This window comes from Homarus americanus, unplaced genomic scaffold (assembly GCF_018991925.1).
Source record: "Homarus americanus isolate GMGI-L3 unplaced genomic scaffold, GMGI_Hamer_2.0 scaffold21688, whole genome shotgun sequence".
NCBI classification, from domain to species: domain Eukaryota; kingdom Metazoa; phylum Arthropoda; class Malacostraca; order Decapoda; family Nephropidae; genus Homarus; species Homarus americanus.
Window position 1 is genome coordinate 19,115 of NW_024726822.1, and position 26,822 is coordinate 45,936.

A 26,822-nucleotide genomic window follows, 5' to 3' on the forward strand; every position below is an offset into this window, starting at 1 on the left:
GACGGGTGGTAAGGACAGTAACATCAGGTGACCAATGGGGCTCAGATAAACGTACCTGTCACCCAATTAATTATTTATATCTTGGAAGTCCACCATTGGCTAGCGAGAGAGAGAGAGAGAGAGAGAGAGAGAGCTGCCTGTTAGTCTCAATCAGGATATTCGCCCACGTGATGGAACCGTGTTATTATTGGCTCACTGTATTTGTGTGTTTTTCCCATTTCGCACAATGTGGCCCAATTGTTAATCCTACACACAAGGTTTAGTGAGATTTACTCTAACTGAAGATTAACCCCCCAACCCAACCAACTTATTCTAACCTAACCTAACTAAATTTAACCTGGGGGCTAATCTTCAGGTGATATAAGCTGTGGGGCTAATCTTCAGGTGATATAAGCTGTGGGGGCTAATCTTCAGGTGATATAAGCCGTGGGGGCTAATCTTCAGGTGATATAAGCTGGGCTAATCTTCAGATATATTAGCTAATCAGGTGATATAAGCTGTGGGGGCTAATCTTCAGGTGATATAAGCTGTGGGGCTAATCTTCAGGTGATATAAGCTGGGGCTAATTCAGGTGATATAAGCCAAATATAATCTTCAGGTGATATAAGCTGTGGGGGCTAATTCAGTGATAAAGCTGTGGGCTAATTCAGGTGATATGTTGTGGGTGCGTAATCTTTTCAGGGTGGGGATATAAGCTGGGGGCTAATTCAGGTGATATAAGCTGGGCTAATCTTCAGGTGATATAAGCTAATAATTGTGGTGATATAAGTTGGGGCTAATCTTCAGGTGTGATAAGCTGTGGGGGCACCAGGTGATATAAGCTGTGGGGCTAATCTTCAGGTGATATAAGCTGTGGGGGCTAATCTTCAGGTGATATAAGCTGTGGGGCTAATCTTCAGGTGATATAAGCTGTGGGGGCTAATCTTCAGGTGATCCGACACGCAATTGGTGTATTGATCTAATAAAAGTTGTTCTAGTGTTTTAATTGAATTGAAACAGTTTATTTAGCCAGAAAAATACCACCATTATCATATCAAGGTGTTATCTGTCTGACCTGAATACAACACCTGCCGACGCTGCATTACTAGATATTAGTGTGGGATTCACCTGAAGATTAGCCCCCAGCTTATTTCACCTGAAGATTAGCCCCACAGCTTATATCACCTGAAGATTAGCCCCCACAGCTTATATCACCTGAAGATTAGCCCCCACGGCTTATATCACCTGAAGATTAGCCCCCACGGCTTATATCACCTGAAGATTAGCCCCCCCTCACGTTATTTGGAGAAGGTGGTTGGGTTGGGTTAAGTTAAGGTAACGTTAGGTTAGGTTATGTTTAAGGAGAGGAGAGATGGTTGATGGGTTAGGATGGTGGGTTGACTGGCTAGGTGGGTTAGGATGGTGGACTGAGGTGGGTTGGCAAGGTGGGCAGGATAGGTGGGATGGGGTGGGTTAGCTATCCAGATAGGATGGGCTGGGGTGGGTGGGCAGGCTAAGTGGGATGGGGTGGGTTGGCTGTCTAGATAGGGTGGGCGGGCAGGCTAAGTGGGATGGGGTGGGTTGGCTGTCTAGATAGGGAGGGCTGGGGTGGGTGGCGCCAAGTGGTCAGGGTTGTTTAAGATGCCAGTGTGTGATTTTGGTCTCATTTTCCAGTGACGGTGTGGAGATGTGTTATGGTGGGGGGAGAGAAGGAGATTTTGGGGGAAAGAAGGAAGAGTTGTAAGGTGGGGATAGTTTATATTGTGACGAGATGGGGGAGAGATGCTGGTTGGGATGGGGAGGAAGATGGGGGGGGAGGGGTGACTGGGGCGGCCCTGGCACGAAGTTCTCTTCCCTCGGACAAACAAACACACACACACAGCTTCTCCCCTGCTCGCTCCAACGCTCTCGCCTTACTGCACCACACACCCCAACGGCGCGCGGCGAGGTCTTCACTTGTGCTGGCCCTCAAAAAGTACATATATTTACCACCGTGTGTTCGACGTGTACCGCCACAACACCTTTACTAGTGACGGTGGTCTGTGTGGGGAACGACTTAGTGTACTGTATGTGTAAACTGCACTGAAAACATCCACTTCAAAAACAAAGTTCCCCTCCTCTTGCTGCGTCTTCATCAGCTTCGTCAGTGTGGTTTTGTCAAGTTTTAAGTGGCAGTCAGTGTTTAAGAAGAGAAGGAGGAGGCCTTTCAATAGTGTTCCAAACTGGTGAAATACGAGTCTAATTGGTCACCGTCAACCAACTAGTGCGTAGTGTTATAACGAGACCAATCGTGACTCTTCCAAGCTGATGCGAAGCTGTTATTGGACCCTGTGTATGTGTAGGAGACAGTACAATGTATATACTGTACAGTATATGGAGACGTCCAATAGTGAAAGAACGGATTTAAAGATGGCGCGCGATTCTGTTTTTAAACCCTGCGTGTGTGTGTAATAATAATAATAATTAACGGTTTATTGAAAGAGCGTGGCAGACGAAAGGCTGAACATATACAGTTACTTAATAGGGGAATGGTTCACTTGATTTACAAATAATATACAAGTAACATAAGTGATACAAATATGATATATAATAACTAGGTGGGGAGAAGGTCATACTACGGGGCATTTCAACATAGTGACAGTGTAAAAGGTAAGTTTGACTGGGTGTGTGTGTGTGTAGAGCACAGTACAGTGTGTGTATGGACGTTAAACTCGATGTCGTGGTAACAGTAAATAGAGAGATATGGTAAGCCTAGAGAGTCTATGAGGCGTATGTTGGGCGTGGGTACATGGCGTGTTAGGCGTGGGTACCTGGGCTTTGGGCGTGGGTACATGGCGTGTTAGGCGTGGATACCTGGACTTTGGGCGTGGGTACATGGCTATCTCTACTGTGGTTCCCTGCTCTGGTGTGTGTGTGTGTGTGGTAGGACCTGTTAAATAGTGAGTAGGAATATGACAACACACACACACACACACACACACACACACACACACACACACACACTATCAAGGTTTTATGTAAATACAGCAAGTGTTTGTGGACGGTCATCAGGTGTGACGATACAGTACTGCCGCAGCTTATAACTAACACCTGGGAAATATCACCTGTAGTGCAACGTGACAGTCGGAGGAGTGGTTAGGAGGGCTGAGGGGTCGTTAGGAGGGCTGAGGGGTGGTTAGGAGGGGGTGAAGAGATAGAAAGTTGTTGATGATTAGGGGTTGGGTTAGGTCAGGTCAGGATAGTGTTCACCTGTTTACTAAGTACCTGTGACGGTAATTATATTGTATTATTATCTCTCTCTCTCTCTCTCTCTCTCTCTCTCTCTCTCTCTCTCTCTCTCTCTCTCTCTAGAACACGTGTGATAAGCATCTGTCCAGCTTAAGGTTGACCTCGACATTCACTTAAAGGCACAAAAACGCCAATGATCTTTAAATGAATAGCGCTGTAGGATAGTGGCGCGGTGGTAGAGTTGTGGTGTGTGTTACTGTGGTTGTGTAATGGTGTTGTGCTGTGGTATGGTGGTGTAATGGTGTTGTGTTGGTGGTATAGTGCTGCTGTGGTGGTGTAATGGTGTTGTGGTGGTGTTATGGTGTTGTAGCGGTGTTATGGTGCTGCTGTGGTGGTGTTATGCTGCTGTGTGTTGTGGTGCTGTGAGAATTTGATGCTGCTTTGTGGTGCTGTAGGTTGGACACACACACACACACTACAGGTAACCAAATGGCATTAATTAGGTGAACACTGTATATAGGCGTTACAGATTACAGGGCGTTAATTACACTGGCCAGGTGACTTACAGTGACCAGGTGACCTACAGTGACCAGGTGACTTACAGTGGCCAGGTGAAAGGCGTGGCGGGTGTTGTCAGGCGTGGTGGTGGAGGAGGATGTTGGCAGGGTCGTGTTGGGCAGCCAGGCGTGATAACTTCTCTTCCTGTCTGTGTGTCTGTCTCTGATGCACACAGCCTCCATCTCACCCTCCCCTCTTTAAACATACTCTCTCTCTCTCTCTCTCTCTCTCTCTCTCTCTCTCTCTCTCTCTCTCTCTCTCTCTCTCTCTCTCTCTCTCTCTCTCTCTCTCTCTCTCTCTCTCTCTCTCTCTCTCTCTCTCCTTTATCACCTACTACATCTTCGTGTGTGTGTGTGGTGTTGCGGTACACTGAAATACCTGGAGAAATGTGTGTTTTTGTGGTGACGGGGTGGTGTATGGTGACACAGTGTGGTGGTGGTGTGGTGACAAGGTGTGGTGGTGGTGTATGTGGTTAAATGAATATTGTGGGTGTGTTGTGGTAGTATGGTGGGTGGTGTCGTGATAGGTTGTGGGTGTGATGTGGTGTTGCAATATAGTGAGAGGGTGTGGTATATGGTGTAGTATAGTGAGGGTGTTGTATATGGTGTAGTATAGTGAGGGTGTACAGTAGTGTCCTCGTTAACCAAACAGGTGAATTGTCACTGGCACTCACCTGGGCCAAGGTATACGGCCAGGGTCAACACAGGGATCCTTCCGGCACTGTCACTGTCTGGCACTTTCCGCCTATCTCACCTTCACACCTCCCACATCTCCCTACAAGGTGAGGGTCTCTCGTGTTACGGTCAATGAGCTGACATAGATACATATTCTCTCTCTCAAAACCCGAGATTGAAACACAAGTTATGTGGAAGGACAAAAGTGTGTGTGTGTGTGTGTGTGTGTGTTATTCATTAAGCATGGGACTCCCACCCCGAGGCACTCCACCAATCACGAGTATTGATGACGTCACAGCTATGCGTCACGACACTGGCCTGGTTTAAGATTGGCGCCGCTCACGTTAACTCTCCCAATGACTGACCAAAACTGTTCTGTTCACTGTCTCATACTCAAGGGGTTAAGTCATACTCAAGGGGTTAAGTCACCGTACTCAAGGGGTTAAGTCATACTCAAGGGGTTAAGTCACCGTACTCAAGGGGTTAAGTCATACTCAAGGGGTTAAGTCACCGTACTCAACGGGTTAAGCTATCGTACTCAAGGGGTTAAGTCATCGTATTCAAGAGGTTAAGTTATCGTACTCAAGGGTTTAAGTCATCGTACTCAAGGGGTTAAGTCATCATTATTACTCAAAGTTTAATCATCGTACTCAAGGGTTAAATCATCGTACTCTCAAGGTTAAGTCATCGTACTCAGGGTTAAGTCATCGTACGCAAGGAGATTCAGAATCATCGTACTCAAGGGGTTAAGTCATCGTCACTCAAGGGTTAAGTCATCGTACTCAAGGGGTTAAGTCATCGTACTCAAAGGGTTAAGTCATCGTACGTACTCCAAGGGGTTAAGTCATCGTACTCAAGGGGTTAAGTCATCGTACTCAGGGGTTAAGTCATCATTGCTCAAGGGATACACCTTAGTGAGCGTAGATGTGTGCATTTAATGCACTGTAGGTGTAGGGGGTACACAGGGGGGTGTGGGGGGTACACAGAGTGTGGAGGGGTACAGGGGGTGTAGGGGGGTACACAGGGGGTGTGGGGGGGGTACACAGGGGGGTGTAGGGGGGCACGCAGGGGGGGTGTGGGGGGGTACACACAGGGGGGTGTGGGGGTGCCTGGGGGGGTGTGGGGGGTACGCAGGGGGGTGTACTGTTTGTGTATTTAATTAGTTATTTGTGTGATAACGTGGACGTCTTAATGATAAGTGTTACCTGGCATACTGTGTGTGTGAGCCCAGGTCGTTGTGTTGTTTGGCTTTGTTTTTGACAGTGGCGCCAGTCCGTGGCGTGTGTGTTTGTGCCTGCTTGGCCTTGTGTGTGAGCGGGGGTCTGCCAACATGGGCGCCACTATCCAACACGCTCCTATTAATTCGTCAACCTTTATACGGTCGTTACCCCAACCACGGTCGAGGTGCTGCTGTTGAGAGAGAGAGAGAGAGAGAGAGAGATATCCCTGAGCATCACCACTCACGGTACATCACACACACACACGTACTGTACGTGTCAAAGTCAATATGGAAACGACCTACATGCATACAATAGACAGACAGACACGAGCTCTGCACAATACATTATACAAATAGAATAATTGAATACATGTATACAGGAATGGCGATGTGGCTTGGTGCAGAGGTGTGGTAGTGTGGTAGTGTGGTGAAGAGGTGTGGTAGTGTGGTACAGAGGTGTGGTAGTGTGGTGCAGAGGTGTGGTAGTGTGGTACAGAGGTGTGGTAGTGTGGTGAAGAGGTGTGGTAGTGTGGTACAGAGGTGTGGAAGTGTGGTGAAGAGGTGTGGTAGTGTGGTACAGAGGTGTGGTGGTGTGGTGCAGGTGTGGTGGTGTGGTGCAGAGGTGTGGTGAGTGTGGTGCAGGGGTGTGGTGGTGTGGGGTGCAGAGGTGTGGTGGTGTGGTGCAGGTGTGTGTGGTGGTGTGGTGCAGAGGTGTTGTGGTGTGGTGCAGAGGGTGTGGTGGTGTGGTTTAGAGTTATTGGTAGTGTGTGGTACAGAGGTGTGGTAGTGTGATGCAAGGGGTGTGGTGGTGTGGTGCAGGGTGTGGTAGTGTGTGGGTACAGAGGTGTGGTAGTGTGTCTGGGGGTGTGGTGGTGTGGTGCAGAGATGGTGGTGTGGTGCAGAGGTGTGGCGGTGTGGTGCAGGGGTGTGGTGGTGTGGTGCAGAGATGTGTGGTGGTGTGGTGCCCAGGGGAGATGTGGTGGTGTGGTGCAGAGGTGTGGCAGTGTGGTACAGGGGGTGTGGTGGTGTGAGACAAAACTCACAAGAAGAAGATTACATATAGGTAGAATATTGATAGTATAAGAGTATAAAGAGAGGAAGACTTTGGTAGCGTGGCCGTGATAGTTATTTACACTTATCGTACACTTATCGTATCTTATACGTCAATACACATCTATTACGTTCTTAAAGGCGACTTGTCAAACACTGCTTCGTTACAACTCTTTATTAATTACGAACATGACATGGACACATTAATAACACCTTCTATTGAAAGTTACTAGGACATTATTACGTTACTAGACACTGATTCTCGGACACGAACATGAAATGAATACACTTCCCACATAAGTAACTCATCCCGTGGAAAGCTCTGACAAACACTCACGTGACCTAGGGGAGGCCTAGCAGGGAGACTGCTTAGCTGGAACACTGGTGTCGGGAGGGCGACTGCTTAGCTGGGACACTGGTGTCGGGAGGGCGACTGCTTAGCTGGGACACCGGAGGGAAGTCGGGGAGGGAAGTCCTGCAAGACTCTCCTCCCGTGAGCGGGACTCGGCTGTGGTGGACCTCCTCCTCCGATCCCTGTGTGTCTCTCTCTCTGACTCTGCCAAATTCCCTGAGGGAGGACTAGGACGTCCTATATATTGGGATGCGAGCCGTCAGGTTCAGCTGGTCGGGGTGGGGGGGGGGCGGCGAAGGGTCTCCTTACATTTGACCTGGCCAATGTGAGGTCAGGTCTGGACTTTTCAGAAACTATCTGGGAAAGTCATCAGGTGGGGCCGTGTATATTGGGAGAGCAACCGTGAGAGTTCCCCTACACTTGACCTCCCTAATGTCGGGTCAGACTGGAGTTTCTGAGATGTAAGACGTACTTTCTGGAGAAGTCATCAGGTGGGGCCGTGTGACATGAGAGGCCCTGGTTGATTTGTGGCCCCTTGAGTTGGGCTCCGAGGGTTACATTTGACCTGGCTAATGTGAGGTCAGGTCCGGCCTTTGTTCAGAGAGTAGGTTATTGTATATTGGAAGAGAGTCGGCTGGTGCCTTCTTACATGTCTGTTGTGGTGACATGTCACATGGGAGGGGAGCTAGGCTGATTTACAATCCTTGGTCAACTGCAGAGTTACCCTATACTTTTGACCTCCCTAATGTCGGGTCAAGTCTGGCTTTCCTTGCGATGTAAGCTGTGGTCTGACAACCCATCACTACAGTAGTGTGGTACAGAGGTGTGGTAGTGTGGTGCAGAGATGTGGTAGTGTGGTGCAGAGGTGTGGTAGTGTGGTACAGAGGTGTGGTAGTGTGGTACAGAGGTGTGGTAGTGTGGTGCAGAGGTGTGGTAGTGTGGTGCAGAGTTGTGGTAGTGTGGTACAGAGGTGTGGTAGTGTGGTGCAGAGGTGTGGTAGTGTGGTGCAGAGGTGTGGTAGTGTGGTGCAGAGGTGTGGTAGTGTGGTGCAGAGGTGTGGTAGTGTGGTGCAGAGTTGTGGTACTGTGGTAAAGAGCTGTGGCTGGGTTGGGTCTCACCGGTCCGTCACATAAACTGACCCACAACATCAAACTTTCAGGTCTCTCTCTCTCTCTCTCTCTCTCTCTCTCTCTCTCTCTCTCTCTCTCTCTCTCTCTCTCTCTCTCTCTCTCTCTCTCTCTCTCTCTCTCTCTCTCAAGGAAGGAAGGAAGGAGGAGATGACTGAAGAAAGAGGAAGGAGGAATATACTCAAGGCAATGTATTTCAGGTTGAGAGTCACACCCAATGGTGGTATTGTGTGGTGTTGAAGGTCACCAGTGTGTGTGTGCGCGCGTGTGCATTAGACAGCTAGATTACAGGTATGTTGAGACTGCCGGGGGGGGGGGAGTCATCCTCGTCACGCACCAGCTTGGAATCTGCGCGTTCTGGGAATTCTGGAAAGTGTTGGAACGTGAATCAATTTTAGACATGAAACCAACCCAATCCAAAGTAACCAGTTGAGTCTGTTATTAAGCCAGGGCTCAATATTCTCTCTTTTCCAGGTAAACTATTGATTATTGCCACACCTGTTAGGATAGCAATCGAACTCGTGTTGGTCCATTGAGCTTGATTGAGCCGGTTAGCCAATTTGGAGTTTCCCCGGTCATCAGAGCCAATATAAGGACATTTTTGAGTATCCGGCCCTCAGAGGGGACAATCCGGACGGTTCTGAGTAAATCCGGCCCTCACAACGAATGTAAGGACTGTATTGAGCATATCCGGCCACCAGAACCAATTTCCGGACAGTTCTGAACATATCCGGCCATCAGGAACAGTATAAGACCAGTTCTGAATATATCCGGCCACCAGAGCCAGCCATGATGATGAACACTGCTTACAGGGGGACCGGCGGAACAGTAACCCCCGGAACAGTAACCCCCGGAACATGGACCCCCGGAACACGGACCCCCGGAACAGTAACCCCCGGAACAGTTACCCCCGGGAACTTGACCCCCGGCTTCCACACCCCCATAACTCTCACCAATAAGAAGTATTATGACATCATGGCGTAAGTTAACATCAGAGACTGTCTGTCTAACTTGTTCACTGTCTGTTTGTCTGTCTAACTTGTTCACTGTCTGTTTGTCTGTGTTTAGTTTCAGTATTCTGGGTTTTAATGTCTGTGTCTGCCAGTTTATCTTTCTGTCTGTGTGTGTGTTAGATAATATGTAATTGTTTAATTAATATTTTCATTCAGTAATTTTTTGTTTTATTTAATAATTATAATGTAGTTACCTGTAATTAATTATTATATTACAGAGGGGCGAATGTATTGTGGTTATTACAAAAGTACAACGTACGTGGGTTACTGGTTAATAATAATAATCTCCAGGTAAATTATTATTATTATTTTGTTGTTGTTAATAATATTAAGTTATAAATTGATACTATTTCCACCCTTCATTAGTAGTCAACATGGTGTGTGCGCGCGTGTGAGAGAGAGAGAGAGAGAGAGAGAGAGAGAGAGAGAGAGAGAGAGAGAGAGAGCTCGCAACTGGACCAGCGATTGACTTATTGATGAGTCTGACCTTGTTGTCCGTGGTGGCTGGTGAAGGTGGTGGTGTCAGGGAGTGGTGCAATAGTGTGGTGGTGATATGGTGTCAGGAAGAGGTGCAATAGTGTGGTGGTGATATGGTGTCAGGGAGTGGTGCAATAGTGTGGTGGTGATGGTGTCAGGAAGAGGTGCAATAGTGTGGTGGTGATATGGTCAGGGAGTGGTGCAATAGTGTGGTGGTGATATGGTGTCAGGAAGAGGCAATAGTGGTGGTGATATGGTGTCAGGAGCAGACAGGGTGGTGGTGATATGGTGTCAGGAAGAGGTGCAATAGTGTGGTGGTGATATGGTGTCAGGGAGTGGTGCAATAGTGTGGTGGTGATATGGTGTCAGGAAGAGGTGCAATAGTGTGGTGGTATGGTGTCAGGAAGAGGTGCAATAGTGTGGTGGTGATATGGTGTCAGGAAGAGGTGCAATAGTGTGGTGGTGATATGGTGTCAGGAAGCGGTAATAGTGTGGGTGATATGGTGTCAGGAAGAGGCAATAGTGTGGTGGTGATATGGTGTCAGGAAGAGGCAATAGTGTGGTGGTGATATGGTGTCAGGAAGAGGTGCAATAGTGTGGTGGTGATATGGTGTCAGGAAGAGGTGCAATAGTGTGGTGGTGATATGGTGTCAGAAGAGGTACAATGGTGTGGTGGTGTCAGGAAGACCTCAGTAATGGCTCTTGAGTAGTGAAGATGGTTGAGTACACTGTCACCTGTACACTGTCACCTGTACACTGTCACCTGTACACTGTCACCTGTACACTGTCACCTGTACACTCATATGGACACTGTCACCTGTACACTGACATCTGTACACCTGCTATACACTGCAGTGACTCAACATAACAGGGCGTCTTGTGTGTTTGATGAATGAATGTTAACTATGACAGTTACTTGTGTCACCTCCAGGCTGTTACGCATGTCACTGTTGTCACGGAAGGATGTCACAGGTGTGGTGTATTGAATGTAACAAGATTGTTTGAGTTATTGAATTAGATACCAAGGTTGTTATGTTACCTTTATTGATTATTAAAGGGTGGGTGTGTATGTTTGTTCCTGCACACACACACACTCACGCACACACACACACACACACACACACACACACACACACACACACACACACACACACACACACACACAAAATGTTCGGTTGTATTCCTAAACGGATATCCTTTGTTATGTCTAACCTTGGGAGTTAATGCCACGTTCACACGGTAACTGTGAACGGTTGAGGTCACCACTTTCTGCTGTGTGTGTATGTGTGTGCGTTCTGTCTGCAGTTTCGTCTCGGTTATTTACAACAATGCGTCATAATAACCTTGCAGAAGTAGCAACACACACACAACCACGTCACTTTTTGTTTCAATTTGTGGTTATTTCTGTTTGTTGTCTTAACACTTCACCATCACTTTATGTACACACACACACACACACACACACTCTCTCTCATAGATAGATAGGTAGACAGATATTTCTAGGTAGGGAAATATAGGTATATGCAGATGGTAGATACATATGACTGTCTCTTGATCACCTGGTGACAGGCGTGTCTGCCACTGCTTGTCGCGTCAAGCCAGACGTGACCGGCAGTGAAGGACTTCCATAACACACACGTCATACACTGGCAAAAATAGGCCCCGTATTGAGCATAACACCCACCAGGATTGAGCATAACACCCACCAGGCCCCGTGTTAAGCACAACACTCACTCACTAGGAAGGGAAGAAATATCAGGGAGAAGTCAATATGCAGGAGCCAGCCGGTCCTGGATGGTTGGGGGTCAGGGATCAGGTTGGGGGAGGAGCAGGTGACGTTGTGTTGCAATCAGCTGATAAAGGGCCCGGCATGGCGCATAACCACTGAGCTAGAAATCGAAGTGTGGTGTTCATGCGCTTTCCGGGGCCTCCTCCTCTACCTCCTCCCCACGAACACACAACAGAAAGGGTGGCGGAGGAAGAGGAGGTGTGGGGAGGTAGGGCGGAGGAGGATGAGGGGGTGAGGGGAGGAGGAGCAATCGTCAGCACCGTTGTTCAGACAGGCAAGCAGCAGCAGCAGTCCGTCCTGTGATTCAGAGGAAAGAGGCAGTAACCCAGACACGCCTGCTCGCCACCGCTCTCTCTCATCGTTACCTCACCATCACTAACTACGTTGTTTGTGACTCGAGGAAGACCTTGATAACGCGAGGAAGACCTTGATAACGTGAGGAAGTTGTTGATAGCGGGAGGAAAACCTTACCGAGAGGAATAATGTTGTGCTCTGATATGTACGATTACCAGACCTACGCTAACGCCTTGGTGAAGAGTATCTTGGTGGACAGGTGAGCTGATCTGTGTAGTATTGGTCTAACAGGAGGTTGTGACCACCGTCTTACTTTCCATCATCATTGTGCACGGAGGCGACTTAATTACGATGCTGGGGGTGGTCAGTAACCTACCTACACACTGCTATATACCTTAGCAGTAAAAAATATATTATCTACTCATGTGACCAACACACACTCTCACTCATTAGTTATAAAAGGTGATGATTACGGCAAGAGATAGAGAATGGTTGGATATTTTCGATAACAACAACAACTTAGTAACAATGAGTCTGTTGTATAAGTTAATTATTATATATGATCTTTAATACACCATTAAACATCTGACACAGTGATGGCGTGTGTGGGGGGTAGGTGTAGTGATGGTGGTAGTAGTGGTAGGTGATGGTGGTAGGTCCTTGACATATCGCCGGCTCTACACTCGCCTAACCCGCTGCCTGACACACCACCTCCACCCACACCACCTTCACGCCCAGCCACACCACCTTCACGTCCAGCCACACCACCTTCACGCCCAGCCACACCACCTTCACGTCCAACCACACCACCTCCACCCACACCCCCATCTACCTTCACCACACCCCCACCCACACTCCATCCACCTCCACCCCTCCAGTCACATTCCCTCCACCTATACCCCATACCACCTCCACCCACATTCAGTCCCCCTGTGGACCTTGGAACAGGGGGGGACCTGTAGCAAGATTGTAATAGTCGTTGAGGAAGCCCCACGGGTCACCAGTACCAACCAGTCTTGTGGTCCTATCATAAACTTTATCTTTCGCTATTGTTAAAACGTAACTCAATCCCCTTATTTGCACACACACACTTCCATATCAAGATAGGTTAAAGAAACTTAACTTGCATTCCCTAGAAAGACGAAGAGTGCGGGGAGATATGATAGAAGTATTTAAGTGGGTGAAAGGAATCAATAAAGGTGATATAGATAAAGTTCTTATAATATCCGAGCAGGATAGACCTGAGCAACGGATTTAAGTTGATAAGTTTAGGTTTAGGAGGAGATAGGAAGGAACTGGTTCACAATAGGGTGGTGGACGAGGAACAAGCTTAGCAACTATGTAGTAAGTGCTGGAACGCTGGAAAGTTTCAAAAGGAGGCTAGATAGATTCATGGATGATAGAGAGTGGTAGTAACTCTCGACAGGAGCTGCCATGCACAGGCCGTACCGGCCTATTGCAGACTCCTTATGTTCTTACACACACACACACACACACACACACACACACTTAACAAAATGGACCAGCTCAGGGCCATTGTTAGTAAAGAGAACATAGATATAATTGCAATAACGGAAACATGGATAAAAACCAAACAGCAAGCATTTTTTAGCAGAATTTCATATTCCAGGATATAACCTATTTAAATTTGACAGAGTAGGGAAGGAGAGGTGGCGGTAGCAGTGTATATCAGGTGTCATTAAAAAGCTGCAATAAATCAAACATTAAAACAAATAGCGACAATGAAAGTATTTGGGTAGAGATTGGCGAGGGCAGAATCCGTAGTCATTGGTGTTATATATAGACCACCTAATTTGGAGTAGGAATTATTTTGCAAATTGCTATGGAGTGAAAGGCTGAAGAAGGCATCTGATAGAAACAATGTATGTATTCTAGGCGATTTCCAACTTTTCAGGGCATAGATTGGAAAAATCAACTTAGCGATAATGAATCCGAAGATTTTCAGAAGTACAAGATAGTTTTTTATATCAATCGCTAAACTCGCCCACTAGAGGAAATATCCCTCGATTTAGTTCTCAGTAATAATAAAAAATCTAGCAAAAGATGTTGATTGGAGACGAACTAGAAACAGTGATCATAAAGCCACATATTTTAAATGAGTTGGCGGGGATGGCAGGAAGAAGGAAAAATTCGGCCTTGATCCCGGATTTTAGGAAGCTAATTACGGTAGCTTAAGGAGACCTATGATGACCCTATGGTCAAAAGATTATCCCCCACACCTCGAAACTGTCAACTTAGGACGGATAACCCCGAATTTAATTTAGCAGCTACTATGAACAATTATTGCGACAATCAATAAAGCCCAAACAAACACATCCCTAAAAGCAGTAAATTCAGATCGACACGGAACCAACCAAATGGATGAATAATAGACTCTTAGATCTTCTAGGAAAAAGAAAGGAGTATAAAAGAAAAGCAAGAAAGGGCGAAAATCACTTACTTGGTTACTATCAGAACCTAACAAGACAGGTAAAAACAGAAATTAGGAAAGCAAAGAGAAATTATGAAATCAAGGTAGCAAACGAATCGAAAAATAACCCTAAGCTTTTATCAACTGTATAACCAAAGGTTAGAGATACAATAGGTCCCTTAAACTACGACAGGAGAAATGACTGATGATGAGTTAGGAAATGTGTAGTACGTTAAATAGTCATTTTCGGGCCCGGTGATTCACAAATGAAAAACCTAGTACAGTTTCCAGAAGTTCATAAGGTATATAACTGCTGGTATAGAAAATATGTTGATGAATAACATTACTTAGTAACGATGTGCTTAAAGTAATTAGCAAACTGAAGTCTCATAGACTGCCTGGTCCAGACGAGGTATATGCTAGAATATTAAAAAGAATGTAGAGATGAGTTGAGTAATCCATTAGCAGTTTTATTTAATAAAGTCATTAGAAGACGGGGCCTTGTTGTAAAGCTTGGAAATCCTAAAATGTAGTTCCGATTTTCAAAAAGGTGATAAATCAATAGCATCAAATTGTCCCATTAGTCTCACGTCAATCATAGTGTTGCTAGAGTCAATTTGGTTGCTACAAAATCAGAAGCCACCTTGAAACATTCAACTAATCTATTCTTCTCAGCACGGTTCACCCAGGGATGTTCTTGTCTCTACAAATTTGCTTAGCTTTTCTCAGAAGTATTTGAAGCGGTAGATAATGATAAGTCATATGATATAATTTATTTAGATTTCAGTAAAGTTATCTGATAGAGTCCTCATGAGAGATTGATAAGGAAGGTAGAAGCACATGGAATAGTGGATCAGTATTAAAATGGGATTAGGGCCATGGTTAACTGGTAGGAAACAAAGAGTCAGTATAAATGGATTAAAGTCAGACTGGGGTGGGTCAAAAAGCTGAGTTCCTCTAGGGATCTGTATTAGGCCTCTCTGCTGTTTGTTATATTCATTAATGATCTTGATTTAGGCAAGGCAACTGTAGGATTAGTAAATTTGCAGATGATACCAAAATGGGGAGAGTACAATTCAGACAGTGACTTTGAACACCTTCTAAAGAGATCTAGATATCTTATATGAGTGGTCAGTGACTGGCAAAATGAATTTTAATACTGATAAATGCAAGGTACTACAGATAGGGAAGACGAATACAAACGTTAAGTATAAAACTAGGGGGTAACACGGATTAGGAAAACTCCAGTTTGTGAAAAAGATTCAGGTGTATTTGTTAGCAACGACTTGAAAACCCAGAAAACAATGTATTAGCGTTCGCAAATAAGCGGCAAACAGGATTCTTGGGTTCACATTCTAGGTCTGTGAGTAACAGAACTGCTGACGTTATCTTGAAACTTTACCTAGCATTAGTGAGGCCATTGGCCATGATTATGCCCTGGTGTCTTTATTATAGAATGGACAGATTCTTTTGAGTACAAAGAAGAATGACAAAATGATCCATAATATTAGAAACCTTCCATATGAAGAAAGACTGAAAAGCTTAGGGCTTACATTCATTAGGAGAGGCGTAGAGTTAGGGAGATAAGTGATAGAGGTGTACAAGTGGGGTAAGGGATTAACAAGGGTAAAATGGAAGATGTTCTGAAGCCAGCAATAACGAAATAATTCAGAAATAAATGGCTTTTAAATTAGATAAATCGATCTGGCAGAAAGGATATAGGCAAGCACTGGTTTGGTACAGAGTTGTGGATATGTGAACAGGCTACCGAGTGCTATAGTAGGATCGGGGACGCTAGGGAGCCAAGATGAAGCTGGACAGGGCACATGGAAGTGCTGGATGGTGTGAAAGGGATCTGTTCTGTATGGGCCAGTCGGCCTCCTGCAGTATCCCACTTTCTTATGTTCTTATGTTCTTATGTATGCAGCACACCTGCATTGCCCCAAGCTACTGTCCTGGCCACGTGGCCACACATCATAAGAAAATAAGGAGTCTGCAATTGGCCGGTTGGCCTGTGCATGGCAGCTCCTGTCTAGAGTTACTACCACTCTCTATAATCCATGAATCTATCTAGCCTCCTTTTGAAACTTTCCAGCGTTCCAGCACTTACTACAAAGTTGCTAAGCTTGTTCCACTCGTCCACCACCCGATTTGTGAACCAGTTCCTTCCTATCTCCCTCCTAAACCTAAACTTATCCAACTTAAATCCGTTGCTCCGAGTCCTATCTTGCTCGGATATTATAAGAACTTTATCTATATCTCCTTTATGGATTCCTGAGAGGTTAGACAGGGTTTTGTCAGGAGGTACCAGGCCAGTAGTGTGTCTTAGTGTGGGAGGAAACGACATAGGAAAGGTTAGGAGTGAGGAACTTTTCAAGAGGTATAGGGAGGCGCTGGGGAAGATTACATAAGAACATAAGAATGGAGGAAACTGCAGCGGGCCTATTGGCCCATACTGGGCAGTCCGCTTACACCCAACCCCTATTGCTCATATGAGCATCCAACCTATGTTTGAAGCAATTCAGCGTATTCGAGTTAATGATGATGGGCATTAATGGTTGGGCATTCATTGATAGCTGGCAATGACTACCTGTACAGTCGCGGGTACACTTGTCTCGTGAGGGGGTAAAGACGTTGTCTGCATCCTTGGAGCGTGAAATTGTCACTCCGAAGGGGGGGTTTCGCCAGTAGAGAGAGGTCGGGAAAGTGAGAGTCAAAAACAAGCAGGTCCTGGGAAGTAAAATTAGTTGCTCAGGACAAAGGGTAAAACAGGACCAGGGAAGGGTAGGTTTAAATGTATACTATACAAACAGTAGGAGCGTTAGAAATAAAATAGACTTGCTGAGAGCGGTTGTATGTCCGAGAATGTAGACGTCATAGCAGTCACCGAAACTTGGATGAATCTGGCGAACAAATTTTTTATCAGAGTACATAGAAGGGTACAACCTTTTCACAAGGACAGGAAGGTAGGAAGAATAGCACACTTCGTCAAGGATACATTAAAATGTTGTATCAATAATTCAATAAAGGGTGAAATAGGAACCGAGTCTGTATGGGTAGAAATCACGGAAGGAAGAAAAAACTAATTATGGAGTGATTTACAGGCCCCCAAGTCTTGGGAAAGAAGCAGCTCAGCCTATATGGCAGAAATGAGTAGGGCAGCAAAATATAAGAACCTATGCATTATGGGGATTTCAACTTCAGAAATATTGACTGGGACAACATTGTAGGTGACTATGAATCTGAAGACTTCCTAGACGCAGTACAGGACAATTTTTGAAACAACTAATTACAGAACCTACTAGAGGTGACAATATATTAGACCTAGTATTAACAAATAAAAGAAAATATTATCAAAGATATCACAGTAGGGAAGAACTAGGTAACAGTGATCACAGAGAAATCAGGTTCACTAAATTGGGAAACAAAAACAATGACAATATGGTCAGAGTCCCAAACTTCGGTTGGCGTATTATCAGGGGTTAAGAAGGTACCTAGGTGAGGTCACTGGGAACAGTCACGTCAGTCCCCAGTAGGAAGGGCTGAGGTCATAGATGACACAACAATTGATCTTGACTATAATATATTCACTAGTATACTACATAAAGCACAAGAACAAAATATACCATACAGAAAAATTAGGGCAAATAAGAATGAGCCAAGGTGGATGACCAGAAAACTTAAACATGACAAGGCAAGTTTAGTTTCTTTAACCTATCCTGATATGGAAGGTTTCTAAGTCCGGAATCATTTTCGTCATTCTTCGCTGCACCGACTCTAGTGAATTGATATCCATTCTATAATAAGGGCACCAGAACTGAACCGCATAATCGAGGTGCGGCCTGACTAGCGCAAGATATAGTTGCAATAAGACCTCTCCTCTTATTACTTACACTTCTAGATATATTTGTATCACTTATGTTACTTGTACATCATTTGTAAATCAAGAGAACCATTCCCCAATTGTGTAAGTGTATACTTTCAGCCTTCCGGCTTCCATGCTTTTTCAATAAGCCGTTAATTATTATTATTATACACATACACACATAACTGAGACCTTAAGAATACACTTAACCGGGTAACTTTAGCTAATACACAACATTAACACTGAGACTCTACCTTAACTATAATATATCATCCCTAACTATTCTGTACCTTAACATCCATGTTCCCCAACAAGTGTGTAAAGTTACCGTAGAGTTTAACACAGGTGGCGGTGTTGACTGGCGGAGAGTCGAACCCGGAGAGTTATTCTGAAGGTTGTCTGTTGAGTGGAGTTCCTTTACCCCAGCATTTTTCTTCTTCTCTTCATGTTTCCGCCGCTGGTTCTTCTCACTGTTCGTCCTACAGTTTCCTCAACTGTTCGTTCATTCGCCCTTGACGTGTCCGCCGCCGGGGTGTGGGGCGTGTGTGTATACAGTACAGTACTGTACTGTACTGTATGCACACTGTACTGTACTGTACAGTACAGTACAGTAAGCTGCTTTACTCGTACAAACAAGCGTGGACAAGGTCTAATAATAATAAGTTAAGGTTAAGTTAGGTTACGTTAAGGGTAAAGTTAAGGTTGTTGTGCCCAAACAAAATTAATGAGGTAGCGTGGGTTTCAGGGTGGGTGGTGTGGATAGCTTCAAACATAGGTTGGATGGATATATGAGCAATAGGGTTGGGTGTAAATGGGACTGGCAGTATGGGCCAATAGGCCCGCTCGTTCTTATGTTCCTAGTAGTAGGACCAGTCTTGGTAGCGCTGGGCGCTGGGCAGGTCGTCTCCCAGGTAATGTTCGGTACACTGGTACAGACGATTGACCTTGGCCACGTCAATAACACTGAGGTTAAGCCTCTGGCCCATGTGTGAGGAGGAGGACTCCCCAGGCATGGCCACTATGGTCCTCCTGGTGCAGTCTTTACAGAACCCGTAGGGGCCATAGTGCATGACGGAGCCAATGTCGTAGGGCAGCCCCAGGTCTCGTTAAACACTTTACGGAAGTTGAGTTCGTGACCCTCCGCTATGTTAGCGTACTGGACACTTATGTGTTCATCACGGTCCAGACGCTGATGTTCGTGGTAGAACCCCAACACGTGCATCAACTCGTGCACCACGTGCCCCACCGCGGTGGTGCACTGTGGCACGTGTAGGTTGACCACGGACACGAACCCTGGCCTGCTGTTGTACCAGGTACGGCGTTACAACCTTACCGTTCCTCACCAGCACGTGAGCTTGTCTCCAGTCTCGTGGAGCACGAACCTCACACACGTACTCTCGTGCAACATGTTTACACCTCGCGCGATGTCCGTCTTGCTGTTGTGGTCGTACTCAGAGCTTATAACGAGAGGTACATCAGGGACGGCCAACGGTGAAATCTCTTTGTACCACCAAAACTGTGTCTTCTGTACGTGGTTGTTGGCCGTGTCCGTGGTGGTGGGGCCCGTGGTGCTGGCGGGGCCCGTGGTGGTGGTGCCCGTGGTGGCAGCAGTGACCGTAACACAACACTGCACCATAAACCAAAATTAAAAAAAATAATTTAATTGCAGACATGACGAAGGAAGTATGATGAAATAACACGTGTTGGATTATTTATGGATAAATGATGCTACAGTAGTAATAGTTATAGTGGTGGTACTAGTTGTGTGTGCAAGTTCCAGTACACACACACACAGAGGAAACGGGTGAGCCTCTGCAGGAAAATTCCGGAATAAACTCGTTTCTACCCGAGTTTCAGGTCACTGATGACGTCATAGACACCATGGCCACCTTCTGGCGGTAGTATGAATTAAAGGCCAGGTAAATGTGCGTGTGTGTGTGACTCTTGGTCAATGACATCATAGTGGTGGAGTGAATGTGATTGGGTACCGACCGACCTATGACGTCAGGAGACTTGTTCAACGGTGACGTAAGACTTGTCGTTACTTGTTAAACGATGACGTTAGATACTTGTTTATGACGTCAGACCGGTAGAGTTCGCTTAGTTATCACCGATTTTGGGATATTACGTCATGTTTTATCTGTGGTGGCGGGTGTTGTCCTCCGGCGAGAGGTGGTGGTAGTGGTAGTAACAGTGGTGGTAGTGGTAGTGGTGGTAGTGGTGGTGGTGCTGGTGGGTGGTGAGGTGAGTGGTGAGTGAGCAGTGGTGGTAGTGGTAGTGGTAGGTAGTGGCAGTGGTGCTAGTGGGATGACAGTGGTGGTAGTGGTAGTGGTGGTGGTGGTGCTGGTGGAGTGACAGTGGTGCTAATGGGGGACAGTGGGTGGTAGTGGTAGTAACAGTGGTGGTAGTGGCAGGTGGTGGTGGTGGAGTGACAGTGGTGGTAGTGGTAGTAACAGTGGTGGTGATGGCAGTGGCAGTGGTGGTGAGTGGTAGTAACAGTGGTGGTAGTGGCAGTGGTGCTAGTGGAATGACAGTGGTGGTAGTGGTAGTAACAGTGGTGGTAGTGGTAGTAACAGTGGTGGCAGTGGTAGTAACAGGTGGTAGTGGCAGTGGTGCTAGTGGAGCGATGATGGTGGTAGTAACAGTGGTGGCAGTGGCAGTGGTGCTAGTGGGGAGTGACAGTGGTGGTAGTAACAGTGGTGGCAGTGGCAGTGGTGCTGGTGGAATGACAGTGGTGGTAGTGGTAGTAACAGTGGTGGTAGTGGTAGTAACAGTGGTGGTAGTGGTAGTAACAGTGGTGGTAGTGGCAGTGGTGCTAGTGGGAGTGACAGTGGTGGTAGTGGTAGTAACAGTGGTGGTGGTGGCAGTGGTGCTGGTGGGATGACAGTGGTGGTGGTGGTGGTAACAGTGGTGGTGGAGTGGTGGTAACAGTGGTGGTAGTGGTGGTAACAGTGGTGGTGGTGGGAGTGGTGCTGGTGGAATTGGTGGTGGTAGTGGTAGTAACAGTGGTGGTAGTGGTAGTAACAGTGGTGGTAGTGGCAGTGGTGCTAGTGGAATGACATGTGGTGGTAGTGGTAGTAACAGTGGTGGTAGTAACAGTGGTGGTGGTGGTAGTAACAGTGGTGGTAGTGGCAGTGGTGCTGGTGAGTGACAGTGGTGGTAGTGGTGGTAACAGTGGTGGTAGTGGCAGTGGCAGGTGGTGCTAGTGGGGTGACAGTGGTGGTAGTGGGTAGTAACAGTGGTGGTAGTGGTAGTAACAGTGGTGGTAGTGGTAGTAACAGTGGTGGTAGTGGCAGTGGTGCTAGTGGGGTGACAGTGGTGGTAGTGGTAGTAACAGTGGTGGCAGTGGCAGTGGTGGTAGTGGAAGGTAACAGTGGTGGTAGTGGTAGTAACAGTGGTGGTATGGCAGTGGTGCTAGTGGGGTGACAGTGGTGGTGGTGGTAGTAACAGTGGTGGTAGGTGGCAGTGGTGCTGGTGGGGTGACAGTGGTGGTAGTGGGTGGAGTAACAGTGGTGGTGGTGGTGGTAACAGTGGTGGTAGTGGCAGTGGTGCTGGTGGTTGACAGTGGTGGTAGTGGTGGTAGCAGTGGTGGTAGGTGGCAGTGGTGCTGGTGGGAGTGACAGTGGTGGTGGTAGTAGTAACAGTGGTGGTAGTGACAGTGGCAGTGGTGCTGAGTGGAAGTGACAGTGGTGGTAGTGGTAGTAACAGTGGTGGTAGTGGTAGTGGTAACAGTGGTGGTAGTGGCAGTGGTGCTAGTGGGGTGACAGTGGTGGTAGTGGTAGTAACAGTGGTGCTAGTGGGGATGACTGGTGGTGGTAGTGGTAGTAACAGTGGTGGTAGTGGTGGTAACAGTGGTGGTGGTGGCAGTGGTGCTAGTGGGATGACAGTGGTGGTAGTGGTAGTAACAGTGGTGGTGGTGGCAGTGGCAGTGGTGCTGGTGGGGACAGTGGTGGTAGTGGTAGTAACAGTGGTGGTAGTGGCAGTAACAGTGGTGCTAGTGGGAGTGACAGTGGTGGTAGTGGTAGTAACAGTGGTGGTAGTGACAGTGGTGGTAGTGGTAGTAACAGTGGTGGTAGTGGCAGTGGTGGTAGTGGTAGTAACAGTGGTGCTAGTGGGAGTGACAGTGGTGGTAGTGGTAGTAACAGTGGTGGTAGTAACAGTGGTGGTGGTGGTAACACTGGTGGTGGTAAGTCAGCTAACATCAGCTTAGCCTTGTTCCACCAGTATCATATCACTAACCGGAAGTGTGTGTGTGTGTCGGTATAAGCCACAAATAGTTCATGTACGTTTTATCCTTCCTGTGTTAACGTGGCTGTAGATATTTACACAGATGTTATAATCACAACCTTCTTTATCTATACAACCCTGAAATATATACGACCCAAAGTGTTCAGGTAATATTGTACAATAATCAAAGGCGTCAACATATTTCACGGTTACATTACCTACTTATATTTACAGTCACTTAAATATACAAAGATTTATAAGTTGTGATTGTGTTTAATAAGTTGTGATTGTGTTTAATAAGTTGTGATTGTGTTTTAATAAGTTGTGATTGTGTTTAATAAGTTGTGATTGTGTTTAATAAGTTGTGATTGTGTTTTAATAAGTTGTGATTGTGTTTAATAAGTTGTGATTGTGTTTAATAAGTTGTGATTGTGTTTTAATAAGTTGTGATTGTGTTTTAATAAGTTGTGATTGTGTTTTAATAAGTTGTGATTGTGTTTTAATAAGTTGTGATTGTGTTTTAATAAGCTGTGAATAAGTTTAATAAGTTGTGATTGTGTGTAATAAGTTGTGATTGTGTTTAATAAGTTGTGATTGTGTTTAATAAGTTGTGATTGTGTTTTAATAAGTTGTGATTGTGTTTACTGTTGTGATTGTGCTTAATAAGTTGTGATTGTGTTTAATAAGTTGTGATTGTGTTTTAATAAGTTGTGATTTTCAGGTTTTAATAAGTTGTGATTGTAGTTTTCTAGCGTTGTGATTGTGTGTTTTAATAAGTTGTGATTGTGTTTTGGCCGTTGTGATTGTGTTTTAATAAGTTGTGATTGTGTTTTAATAAGTTGTGATTGTGTTTTTAATAAGTTGTGATTGTAAGTTTTAATAAGTTGTGATTGTGTTTTAATAAGCTGTATTGTGTTTAATAAGTTGTGATTGTGTTTAATAAGTTGTGATTGTGTTTTAATAAGTTGTGATTGTGTTTTAATAAGTTGTGATTGTGTTTAATAAGTTGTGATTGTGTTTTAATAAGTTGTGATTGTGTTTTAATAAGTTGTGATTGTGTTTTAATAAGTTGTGATTGTGTTTTATGTGTGATGTTAATTCATGTTTGTTTGTCTTACAGCGCCTCTACGGCCAGCACTGTCGCCATTGATAACAAGATTGAACAAGCCATGGTGAGTACTAACACCCTTATTGTATTTTACTCTATCAGTCAGTCAGTTAATAAATCAGTTATGGAGTCAGTTAATAAATCAGTTATGGCGTCAGTCAGTTAATAAATCAGTTATGGCGTCAGTTATATACAGTTGTTTGTCAGGATGGGTGTACAGAAGGTGACAGCTTAAAGGACAAGACTGTTTCCTCTTGAGCTCCGTCAGGTTACTCCGTCATATTGCCAGTAAGTCAACTAAGACTGGACGGTTCTTTCTGTCTGACTGTTTGACAAGATTGGCAAGTATAGGGCTGACTGTCGCAGGTAGACTGTCAGTGACGAGGTTTACTGTGTAACACAATGTAACAGTGTACAGCTATGGGTACATTACAGTGTAGTACATGAACAGTGACGTGTACATATAGTGTGATCCGCAGTACAGTGTAACAGTGACGTGTACAGTACAATATAAATATTACTGTAACAGCTTTGTCACTAAAAATATTCCCACGTGTAGGAGTAAGTGGATAACCTGTGAGGGGGGGGTTGTGTCAGCACCTCTTTGTTCACATCCTGTTAGTGTGAATGTTAGGTGTGTGTTGCTGCGTTCTCAAGTATATATACACACATCCTTTCTCCCCTTCCTTAGACCCTCTGTATGACCTAATCTCCCTCCTACATACACACACACACGTTAAAATATGTAGTATGGGGGAAGGTTTTGTGGGGGAGATATGTGGACTTAAGTATGATGTTAAATAGTGGAGTTGAGGAACTGTTGTGTAGCGTTAATAGGTCACGTCAGGGTAAGGTTACCTGTGTTACCTGGTCTGTCCTCACCCCCACCTACACCTGGAATCACCACCCACACCTCACCCCCTCCCCCAACACATACACCTGGCTCTGGTCACCCACACACCTGTACTGGCCAGACACACTTGTCCTTATTCACCCCCACCTGTCTCATCCCCTCACCCCCCTACATCCTTGTCATTCCCCCATTTAGCCCTACTTAGTGGTCCATTGGGTGGGTGCCATAGGTGGGTGCCATAGGAGAGTGCCATAGGAGAGTGCTAGGTGGGTACCATAGGTGGGTGCCATAGGTGAGTGCCATAGGAGAGTGCTATAGGTGAATGGTTAAGTGACTATAACTCGAGAGTGAGGTAGGAGGAAGGGGTGTGGTGGTCCTTGAGCCATGCAGTGGTGAGAGGAGGCTTGAGGTCAAGGACGACTTAATGCTGGTGGAGGGTGGGTGTATGTGTGGTGGAGGGTGGGTTGGGTGTGTGTGGTGGAGGGTGGGTTGGGTGTGTGTGGTGGAGGGTGGGTTGGGTGAGGGTGGTGGGGTGAGTGTGTGTGTGTGTGGTGGAGGTGGGCTAAGGAGAGGTGGTGGGGGTGAGTGTGTGTGTGTGTGTGTGTGGAGGGTGGGTTGGGTGAGGGTGGTGGGGGTGAGTGTGTGTGTGTGTGTGGTGGGAGGTGGGTTGGGTGAGGGGGCGGGGTTGGGTGAGGTGGTGGGGTGGTGAGTGTGTGTGTGTGGTGGTGGAGGGTGGGTTGGATGAGGGTGGTGGAGGGTGGGGTTGGGTGAGGGGTGGGCTGGGTGAGGTGGTGGGGCACATAATGTAAGCTGATGCTCACTATGTACCGTCAGGTCACGCTAGGCAGACCTTCACCCCACCACCTGTTAGAATCAGTGGTAGTGTTAGGTGGGCATGATGAAGGCCGGTAAGGCCAAACGTACATGGGGAGAGAGTCACACACACAGTGGTTGGGAGGCATGTGTTAATGAAGAGGAGGATATATATTAACGTGGGGCAACAGACACCTGCCAGCACCTGATACGTCACATGTTGTTCCCCGTCTCCTGACCTGTTCCCTCCCTCCTCCCTCCCTCCATTCCCCCTCCCTCCCTCCCTCCCCCTCCCTCCCTCCTTCTCTCCCTCCCTCCCTCCCTCCTCCTCCTCCCTCCCTCCCTCCCTCCCTCCCTCCCTCCCTCCTCCCTCCTCCCTCCTCCCTCCCTCCCTCCCTCCCTCTCTCCCTCCTTAACAAATCACCAATAGTCTTATTTATTCACAATAGAAGATTATTTAAAGCACATTATTACCTGCCAATTAACGAGAGTATATTACACGCACCCAGCATATTCCCCATGTCAGTAATGGTTAATGGAACACCTGTAATATAACAAAGGGTATATTAAATATACTCAATATACCACGAGTTATACCAGCTCATGCTGTGAGGCGTAATGTACCTGTGATACACCGGGTGTGGCTCTTAATTACTGGTCTCTTCCAGGTGTGTTTGGTCACGTGGCTCTGGCTCACTCACCTCCCCGTTTTTCTTTATTAACTGAGGTTGTCGTTTTCTGTGTGTGTGTGTGTGTGTGTGTGTGTGTGTGTGTGTGTGTGTGTGTGTTCCAAGAAGACTTATAAATGAATGTGTGCGTACCAAGAAGACATTTAAACACACACACACACACACACACACACACACACACTAAGTCAGTTTTTGTCCTGTGTATATTTTCAACTTGGAGGAGGGAGGGCAGGGCACGGCACGGTTTAGACTGCCTCACCTACACGCCCAGGTGGAGGTTCAGCCTACCACCTCTAATACCACAGGTGAGACAGGTATCATGTGGCTAACCCTGGCCTTATTTCCTCTCTCTCTCTCTCTCTCTCTCTCTCTCTCTCTCTCTCTCTCTCTCTCTCTCTCTCATCAGCTACCTTACCCACACTTAATGCTGCACGTAGGCTCCTCCACACCCCTCCTCCTCCACCTACATGTTTAAGGCTCACCCTTGACACCACCACACAGTGCCAGATGACGTGAGTGTCAAGTTGTGCCTTAGCTCGTGTTCTCTCTTGTGTGAGAGAGGTGCGTCGCCACGCTGTCTGGCACGAGTGGCGGCTCTACTACTCCGACCACACGGATTCTTACCCCGTCATACACACACACACACACACACAGATGAGTGCCACACACCTGTCACCAATGAAACACCTGGGTCAGCTTAGGTGTGTGTGTGCCTCACTACACAACACCGGGCGATGGTACACTGGCCAGAGGCGTTTTAAGAATTCTTAAGTCCCTGGTGTAATTATCTTAGGATCCGTCCGTCCCGTCCGTAGTTCTGGCCATACAAATGCGTTTTATTGTGTACGTAATCAACAAATCCTTAACGACCGTATTTACACCTGGTTTAGTAATCATAGTATTGAATATAACATAAGAACACTCAAATACCTCCCAATTCTTTGAGGTTCCGTTGAATGAGGTGTCCGTAGTATGAGGGACCGTGTTATGAGAAACGCCCCCCTGACCTCTCCCACCAGAATACCTCCTCCATCTCACTACCCCCGGCCTCCCCCACCTTCCTACTTAAGGGGGAA

The 26,822-nt window shown here is 46.4% G+C and overlaps 1 protein-coding gene across 2 annotated transcripts in view; it reads left to right on the forward strand.

Annotated features, from left to right (window-relative positions):
• The first annotated feature begins 1,840 nt into the window (after positions 1 to 1,840).
• The window catches only part of LOC121865712 (TSC22 domain family protein 1-like), a 42,790-nt gene continuing 17,808 nt past the window's right edge, over positions 1,841 to 26,822 (forward strand). Inside the window, exons 1-3 of one of the 2 annotated variants that reach the window (XM_042365238.1) lie at positions 1,841 to 1,954; positions 8,662 to 9,167; positions 23,404 to 23,455. In XM_042365238.1, the coding sequence (XP_042221172.1) occupies positions 8,977 to 9,167; positions 23,404 to 23,455 (243 nt within the window). In that variant the 5' untranslated portion in view covers positions 1,841 to 1,954; positions 8,662 to 8,976. Of the gene's footprint in view, positions 1,955 to 8,661; positions 9,168 to 11,764; positions 12,020 to 23,403; positions 23,456 to 26,822 lie in introns of those variants that run through there. The other variant, XM_042365239.1, reaches the window with a different exon arrangement.